The following is a 9,704-nucleotide window of genomic DNA, read 5'->3' as shown; positions in this document are numbered from 1 at the left end:
CAATGCGTGAGCGTGAGAACATACGTTGCCAACATGTTACGCTTATGCCACGTATATTTCACATCATTGCACTTGCTTGGGCCAATAAATTATTGTCTCTGGACCAAGAATTATATAAATATATATAAAGGTATTTTTCAGACATTTTTATGGAATATTCCAAGCTATATAAAACAAAAGACCATGTAAATGTACAAGCCTCAATTGTTGACAAATATGTTAAAATAATAATAAAAAAAAAGAGAAGCTAATTTGTTAAGAAATGATCTCATCTCTCTTTTTGCTTTCTCTCCCATTTCAACAGAAAATTCACTTCTACTTATTAATCCTCGCCTTATCTCACATCACGTTTTTTATCATTCTTTCTATCTTTTGATTTTCTGTTAAACCCCTCCTCTTATTCTTCTTCTCACCAAGAAAAAGCAATCAATTTGTGGAGCAAAGCAACTCTCTTTTTTCTTTCAAAACCTAACCCAGCAACTACCACCATTCCCTCTCTCAACCAACCTTTTCACAATTTGGTTTGACCCTCTCCTTCAACCCATCAAAGCAAAGTTGAAAAAGTGGGGAATTTTCTGGGAGATGAAGGGCGACGGTTGGACACAGAACTGAATTGTTGCGGGGTTGACATTAATCTTTTGTGATTTGAATTGTAATTGAAACCTGTGTGAGGAAATTATTGGTCGTTTGTTGGTTGGGTTAAAATCTTTTCATGGTGGTGTAATTTACCCATGTGTTTGGTTGATGGGAAATTGCGGTGAAACCATGGAAAAAAATTGAGTTTTTTGTTTTATTGTTGTTGTAGATTGAATATAGTAGAGAAATAAGAAAAACCCAAATGAGTAAGATGGAGGTCGCGGTGGATTGCGAGTGCTTGGATGAAAAGAAAGTGTAATAAAGAGGGGGGAAAAAGTCTAGGAAGGGATACTAGCTGAATTTTTTAGAGTTTTGTATTATTTAGTAAATATTTTTTGGGGGCTCTGTTTATAGCTGAATTAGGCTTATCCACATGGCTCTAACGGAGGAGGATCCAAAATCCAAGATGATGGGTCGACTCATTGACTCAGTGAAGGGGATTTGTGGGTTACCTGAATGTAAAAATATGTGCAGGAAGATGCATGGGAATTTGATTCGTAGAATCAAGCTCTTGAGCCCTTTGTTTGAGGAGTTAAGAGATAGCAATGAAGAGCTAGGCGAAGAAGCAATTAATGGCTTTGAGTTATTGAGAATTGCTTTAGATTCGGCCATGGGACTTCTCAAATCGGCCAATGAGGGAAGCAAGTTGTATCAGGTACTAATTTTTATTGTTCTGTTTAATTGCCAGGAAAGTGAAGTAAAATGAAAGCTCAGTCTTGTGTCTTGTTCTTCTTTGGTATGTGAGCAATTGTAAATATCGCTAAATATGCTCCAGGGTTGGTTTGTTGAATCTTCTTGTTGTCTGTGGGTACTCTATGATGATTCTTTTCCTTTTTTGGCTTATTCTCTGTTTGTTTGCTGAGAAAATGGAAACAGAGTTGGCGTTTATTTTGTCTTTTGAAGAAATGGAAAATTTACATCACCTGGGTCAAACGGCTTCTTTAGGAGTATTGCAATTTACAGTTTAGGTGATCTATAGGTGTGAAATTGTGTGAAATCAGGAAATTAGCTGAGATTAGCTCAAGGTTCATTATTGGGAAGATTATTAAATATTTAACTGTAGTTGTTAGTGTTACTAGCTACTTAGCTAGTTTGTTACAGTTTGGCGGGGTAGCTGTTAAGAGTTCTGTAACTGACCTTGGAGAATTGTATAAGAGGGAAGCAGCTTTCTTTAATACATTCATGGTAGTTTATCCAATAAAGTCCTATCTCAGTTCCCTATTCACTCTGTTTCTTCTTCTTCTTCTTGTTCTTCTTCTTCTTCTTATGTGAAATTATCAGGTTCTTTACTAAGCGTTGTTGTGTGATAAAATCACACAAACATTAATTATTTGGCACATTCCTTGTTTTCCTCCTGATAATCATAATGTAATGCATTGTATTTCAATCCCGCAGGCCATGCAAAGGGACAAGTTAGCACATAAGTTTTGCCAAATTACGGAACAAATTGAAGCAGCATTAAGTGAGATTCCTTATGATAAACTTGATTTATCAGAGGAAGTTCAAGAACAGGTACTTCTAGCAACGTCGATGATTTTTTCTCTCTGAATATTTACAGGAAGTATATCAGAGAGGTTTTGAATTCTCCTTTTCCATTGTAATTGCTATGCAATAGACAATTTTGGCTTGCAATTTTGTGCCACAGAATGAGTGATTGCCTGATTGGATTAAACTATGGATTTGTATGCTTGTAGTGTCGGTAACTGACATGACATTGCTATCATTTTTCCAGATTGAACTTGTGCATGCTCAACTCAGAAGGGCTAAAGAAAGACCAGACTCCCCTGATTCACAACTAGACCTTGATTTAGCCTTAGCACAGAGAGAAAAAGACCCTGATCCTGCAGTATTGAAGAGGCTTTCTGAAAAGCTGGAACTCAAGACTATCAGTGATTTAAAGAAAGAGTCTCTTGCTTTCCATGAGTTGGTTATCTCAAGTGATGGTGATCCAGGAGACTGGTTGCAGAAGGTGTCATCCATCCTCAAGAAATTAAAAGATTATGTTCAAATGGAAAACCCTGAAGCTGATAATTCTGAGTCCGAAAATGGTTTAATTAAGCACCGTTCTCCTGTTATTCCGGATGATTTCCGCTGCCCAATATCTCTAGAACTGATGAAAGATCCAGTGATAGTCTCTACTGGGCAGGTTTGACTGCAAGTTACCTTCATATTTCATCACTTTGTAGCTCTTTTTGTAACTGTTTTCCATAATTGTCTTGTTTCATTTTGCAGACCTATGAAAGATTATGCATCCAAAAATGGCTGGATGCAGGACACAAGACTTGCCCAAAAACACAACAGACTCTGTCGCATACTGCACTAACACCTAACTATGTTTTGAAGAGTTTGATTGCTTTGTGGTGTGAAAACAATGGTGTTGAGCTGCCGAAACACCAAGGGTCTTGTAGAAACAAAAAAGTTGGAAGCAGTGTTTCTGACTGTGATCGAATTGCTATTGTTGCCTTGTTAGAGAAATTGGCAAATGGGAATCTAGAACAACAAAGAGCAGCTGCTGGAGAGCTTCGTTTACTGGCGAAGAGGAACGCGGATAACAGAGTATGCATTGCAGAAGCAGGAGCCATTCCACTTCTTGTAGAGCTTTTATCCTCCACAGATCCTCGTACACAAGAGCATGCTGTTACAGCGCTTTTAAACCTTTCCATAAATGATAGTAACAAGGGAACCATTGTTAAAGTGGGAGCTATACCTGATATAGTAGACGTGTTAAGAAATGGAAGCATGGAGGCAAGGGAAAATGCAGCTGCAACCCTTTTCAGTTTATCCGTTATTGATGAGAATAAGGTGTCAATAGGAGCAGCTGGGGCCATCCCAGCACTTATAGATTTGCTCCGCGAGGGGACTCCAAGAGGAAAGAAGGATGCTGCCACTGCTATTTTTAATCTTTCAATTTATCAGGGAAACAAGGCAAGAGCTGTAAGGGCTGGTATTGTGCCACCTCTGATGCAGTTGCTCAAGGATGCTGGAGGTGGAATGGTTGACGAGGCATTGGCAATTCTTGCTATTCTTGCAAGCCATCAAGAAGGGAAGGTAGCAATTGGACAGGCTGAGCCAATTCCTGTTCTGATGGAGGTCATTAGGACCGGTTCTCCACGCAACCGTGAGAATGCTGCAGCTGTCCTGTGGTCACTATGTGCTGGTGATTCACAGCAGTTGAAGTTAGCAAAGGAGTGTGGTGCAGAAGAAGCACTAAAGGAACTGTCAGACAATGGCACTGATAGGGCCAAGAGAAAAGCTGGAAGCTTATTAGAGCTCATTCAACGAGATGATGGGGTGGTTAATCAAAGTTGTCTCTGAATTGTGCAGCCATGCATCAGAAAGTTGCTAAGAAAAAACCATATCTGGTTAAGCTATCTGTGAATTAATGTCTTTACTATTTTTAAATATGTATAGATCACTGCTGGAAAGGGTGAATGATGGGACTGGGTATATTGGCAGCTTCGGTGCATTAGACCCATGGACATCAATTGTTTAACATTAGGTATGGGCTATTGGAGAGTTCCAAAAAATGAGTTAATAATCATCAGTGGTGATTGAGCAGTTCTAAATTGGTTACGCACTTGGTGGTGGTGAGACTTGGTCTGTTTCAGGTGCATTATCTCATCAATGATCTCACAATTTGGTACACTTAATGTAAAAGTTGAAGGAGGTTCATACAGAGAGGAGGTAAGCAATTCTTCTTGTTCCAATCTGGTGGTGTATAAACTTGAAAAAGTCTTGTAAGCATATTATATTCGTATAATTAAAATGATGTATTTTTAGAATGGACTGCAGGCTGCAACTCTTATGTTTCTTTCTTGCTCATGGAAATGATGATTTAATCAAGATGATGTAAAATATTATCCTCCATTAAAAAATCTAAGAATTGCTTTTGGGTTTGCGGATTTCCATGTCCAAAAGTTGTATGATATATTATTTAGTTTAGTATTTTCACAAATACTTAACTTGTGATTATTATTTTCACAAACTGACCCTTGTATTTACTGATATTAGACTTGTGATGTATCTAGAAGGGGAGAGAGAGAGAGAGAGAGAGAGAGAGAGCTTTTAAAAAAAAAATATCAGCTTTTTCCTTGATCACAGTTTTGATGAGCAATGTCTCCAACTCCATACCTTTGAGCAAAAGTCACATTCCAAGACTCTCTTTGCCAACTTTATAATGCTCACTTGCTCAAAAGTTTGCTTGAAAGGAATACATATTCTCCTTCTTTTCTTATCTTTTGGCGTTTGTTCACTTATTCACAAGTTTGAAGGGTATAAAAGGATTTAAAAGTGTTAGATAATGATGCAGACTTTGTATTTAACAGAGCTGAATGGCAGCAAAAGATTCTTATAGTTGATCTCAGCTAATTTGAGATTAAGATTTAGTTATTTTTATGTTGTTGTTATTCACAAGTTGAAGGTTGAGGAATTCTATGAAATGGTGTTTTCAAAGGCTCTTTAACCACCCAAGATAGTTCTTTCCATACATTCTATTTGACTTGGACTAATTAATCAATTAAATGGCCTGAATTTTCAACATTTATGATCACACATTTAAATTAATTTCCATCACATATAGAGATACTACAAAAATTATTGATGCAAGAATATTACCCTAATTAAGAATCAAAATTGACCTCTAATGAAATTAAAACCATTAGTTCCTACTTAAGACTCCACCACGTTGAAGGTAAGTCGACATATTTAATTGGGTTAGGTTTGCCAAAAATGATTAACTTCTTCATGCAGTGGAAAAATCAGCCAGTTAGCTCGACAAACCAATGATGTGCCTGGCCAACAAACTTCCTTTGATATTTTTATTTATTTAATTTTTTTAATTTATAAGAAATTAAGTTAAGATAATAATTTATAAAAAGTTACTTAGTCAAAGACCTTTTTGATATTTAATAATTACTTTTAGTAAATTAATTAATTATTAATAATTAATATCTAATCACTGGTAAGTGCTAAAATAATTAACAACTATTAAACTAATTAATATTACTAAACAAAATCTAAATTATTTTCTAAGCCTCTTAAACAATAATTTTTTTTTTAATTAAGGTTTCACTTATTTCCTTTTATTATTTATTTATAATAATGAAAATTTGTTAAAAAGAAATATACGTTAAAATAGTAAATTATAATTGTTCTTGAAATTATCACTGCGGTTAGAAATTAATTAAAAGGGTGAGTATTTTTTTCAAAATAATTTAGTTTTCTTTTTAATTAAAAAAATTTATTAAATAATTTTCATAAATATTTCAAACCTCAAAAATATATATATAAAAAAAATATTTTATGTAAAGGAAGTGGGGACCAAATTATGTATTTTGTATTTTCTAAAAAAAAAGAGTTTATGAATTTTGTAACTTTAACAATTGGCTTTGTCTCTGCAAATTTTAAAAAAAAAAAAAATGTCCTTTTCCACACCTTCAACTGGCGGCCATGGTGCAAGCCGAGCTGATTCTAGGTCGGAATCAGTAGTAGTTTTAATTTTAGCAGTAAAAGATTAAAAAAAAAATAAATGTTATTTTTATAAATTTTAAAGAGGTTGATTATTAATCTAATTTGTAAGATTAAAATTTATTTAAAAGAGGATAAAAATTATAAGAATAATAATTACTATTTATTAATTTTATACTAAACGTTATCTAAATTTTATATTTATTATAATAGTATTTGAATCAATTATATCACAAATTTTAGAGTTCATTTTAAATAAATTTTGTTGTTTGATAGAATTTATTTGAATTTTATATAATTTATATTTAGTGAATTGAAATTCATTTATGCTTATTTTCTAAATTAACCTTAAGAGTAAACTTTAAAAATAATGATTTTTTTATAGAATTCATAAAAAAAAAATCTTATACCTATTAAATTTATAATAATTAATAAATATATAAATATATTAATAAATATAAAATAAATTATCATATTTCATATATAAGAGATTTATATAATGTATAATTAGTAAGTACATCTTAAATTTATTGACCACATTAATTATCAAAATTTCAAAATAAATAATCTCAGCTTGTGAGTACATAAGAAAATGAATGATTAACTGAGATGAAATTTTTCAATAAGAATATTTTAGTCTAGAAATATTGTTATGTAAGTTTTGTTAATTCAACTCAAATTCCATCAAATTTGATAGTAATTGGTTTTAGCTATAAGCACTTTCTTACAATTGAATTCTCAAAATTGAATTCTATTTTTATTCCAAAAAAAAAAAAAACAGATAGAACTCAATTGAATTCCATAATTTTTTAGAATGGAATTAAATCAAACAAGCTCTTAGAGTGTTGCCAAATGATTATGAGAGATTCAATTTGGTAAGACATTCTTGAAAAGGAAAGTTAAACCAAGTTGGGAGTATTACAAAAGAAGAAAATAATTGAAATTATCAAATTAATCTGTGTTTATTGGGTGACTAATTATATTTATTTTTATGATAAACACATAAATACAGACTCAAAAACTCATAAATGAGATTAAAAAAAAATGAAATGTAAATATACTTAATGATCTAAGGTACATCATATTGCATATTTCATCTATCATAAACTCTGTGATTTGAGAAGCTATATTATTTTAACAATTATATAATAACGGGCTCTCAAATTAAGTATGCACTGATCATATGATTTATTTATTAAATGTGAATGTTAAGATTGAAAACTTAAGGGAGAGTTATGTACACCATGTGCAAGCGGGAAATGAAGGAAAATGGGCTTGATGAACTCATAATAGACTAAACCTAGACCATGAAATTTTGAACAACTTATTAAACCTCCTTACAATTGGCAATTAAAAGTTTACAAGCATACATATAAATCACCTCTATAAAATCGCTGGGAAATACTCATTTTTTATAAAAAATGTGACACCCCTTACCCGACTACAGTGTAGCCGAGCAAGTTATGCCACTTAGTGTGCCGGAGCACCAATTCATAGTTCTATTACAATTTATCCCTTTTAAATCATTTGTTTACAATTTTTGATAAATCTAAATTTTTACGCAATTTTTATAGAAAATCCGCAGAGTGTCATCAGAATTGGAAAAAGCAGTTCTTACGAACTGTTTAAAAACACTTCCAATAATTTCCAATCATTCACAAGCTCCATTTGTATCACATCAGTTTACAACAATTTCTTAACAATTCCTCTATTTGTCATTCATTCATTTCACATCATCATTAGACTCAAATCATAAATAAATTCTCATATGCTATTTATAATCACAAATTACAATTACTTACATTAATACAAAATTATATTACATTTATTTCAAATACACATGATAAAATAAGAGTTTAATTACAAAATTTACAAAAAATCATAAAATACAAAATGGGACCTAGTGTCCTACCAATGCACTGTAGTCTGTGAGGTGACACGAATACTATGCAGAACTGTGAACGGCCTTACCCAATCTGTGGTCTACTGGGCCCTCTGTCCAAATCTTCAGTACCTACGCGTTGCAAAAGCGACGCGCTAAGCATAAAGCTTAGTGGTGCCAATAATACAAGAAAATATAATATGCAAATAAAAATAATAATTTCCTAGCTATTGTGTTCATAAGAAATGAATAATTACTAACTTATTGTTTAGTCGAGGGCTAATTATGTTTTATGATATTAACTTCTTCATGAATTTTGTTAATTATTTTCTTCATGATCTTGAGCTTCTTTGTATTTTATTGTAATCATTCCTGATATTTAATTTTCGTATTTTCTTTAATAATCAGTTCAATTACAGTTATACTTTTCTATGCCCAAGTAACCTATACAAATTGACCGGACTGGATAAACGGGTAAACTAGCACTGGGTACCAGGTACCTCGGGCCGTCACACCATCGGTTACAATGTGTCTCCCGGTGTGCAAACAGAATGGCTAATAAGCCATAAGAGCAATAAGGCATAAAGTCAAGTAAAACATCATAATCAGTATAGCCATAGGCTATCACATCCTGAGAATGGCAATGAAGCCATACATCATACGCAGTACTGCTATCAAAACCCTATTGGCATGCCAACCTATCCAAACCAATCACATTAGGCCTACTAGGGCATTTTGCACTTTTAAGTTTCACAATTTTTGAATTTCAAGTTTGAATATTACTATTCATTTCATTAGTCAACTAAAATGTTGACTTTTGCATAGACAATAGGTACATTGGTTTTAATACTCCCAACATACCACATTTTGCATTCAAAATTTGTTGGTATTGGTTGTCAATACCATTTATAAGTTTAAAGTTAATTGAGCAGAATTTTCAGTTTTTATACCTTATTTTTACTGTTCCATTAGTCATTTTTGCAGTGGGAATTTGGCAAAATGATCAACATGAAAGTTGTTTCTTATTTTATCTAGTTTAATTTCCTTTTTTGAATCACTCCATTTGGAGTTTTGTAGCTCAAGTTATGGTCCAAAAACCACAACTGGCCGGATTGGAATTTTTCTGGACTGACAATATCTACAGTGCAATGAACAGTGACTGCAACTCCATTGTTGGATAGGTTCTGCTCATAATTTGGGGTAGCTTTCTCATGAAAGTTGTTTGTCTATATCTTATCTTGTTGCTGGTAAAATTTCAGGTCAATTGGACCTTTCTACTTTGAGTTATGGTCAAATGAACAACTACTATTCATTTGGTCATTCTGCAGAAACAGCCTGCAGGTCACCCGGATTTGAGCAAGCTTTTGGTCAACTTGGTTTGGTTTTATAGGCGTGGTTTCTTCACCAAAGTTGTGCCATTATGTGTCTAGTTTTATGTCCGCTTGGCCTTGTACCAATTGAACCCATAAAATTCAAGATATGGCTGCCCAAACCTGCTGGACTCATGTCTAATTCTGCAGGTCACCATGGGCAGCCACACCAACTGCAATTCCCACTAATCAAACCACCTCATTTCTTGTTTACACATAACCAAATGGTCACTAATTGACTATTAAAACTTACTTTCATCATTACATAAACAAAATCTCAAATTTGTGCCCAAACCCTAACTCTACCATTTCAATTCTCCATATACATGCAATCAATGAATCAAAGTATC

At 33.2% G+C, this 9,704-nt stretch overlaps 1 protein-coding gene across 1 annotated transcript; it reads left to right on the top strand.

Moving 5' to 3' along the window:
- The first annotated feature begins 211 nt into the window (after positions 1-211).
- On the top strand, positions 212-4,418 carry LOC110647903 (U-box domain-containing protein 14). The gene is made up of 4 exons (XM_021801938.2): positions 212-1,291; positions 2,032-2,148; positions 2,369-2,782; positions 2,869-4,418. Exons 1-4 carry the CDS (start codon positions 1,010-1,012, stop codon positions 3,949-3,951), a joined length of 1,896 nt encoding a protein of 631 aa, XP_021657630.2. The 5' UTR covers positions 212-1,009; the 3' UTR covers positions 3,952-4,418.
- The last annotated feature ends 5,286 nt before the right edge of the window (positions 4,419-9,704 follow it).

This window comes from Hevea brasiliensis, chromosome 8, assembly GCF_030052815.1.
Source record: "Hevea brasiliensis isolate MT/VB/25A 57/8 chromosome 8, ASM3005281v1, whole genome shotgun sequence".
In the NCBI taxonomy this organism is placed as follows: domain Eukaryota; kingdom Viridiplantae; phylum Streptophyta; class Magnoliopsida; order Malpighiales; family Euphorbiaceae; genus Hevea; species Hevea brasiliensis.
The sequence above is the reverse complement of the archived record's forward strand: the minus strand, read 5'-3'. Positions and strand labels throughout refer to the sequence as shown.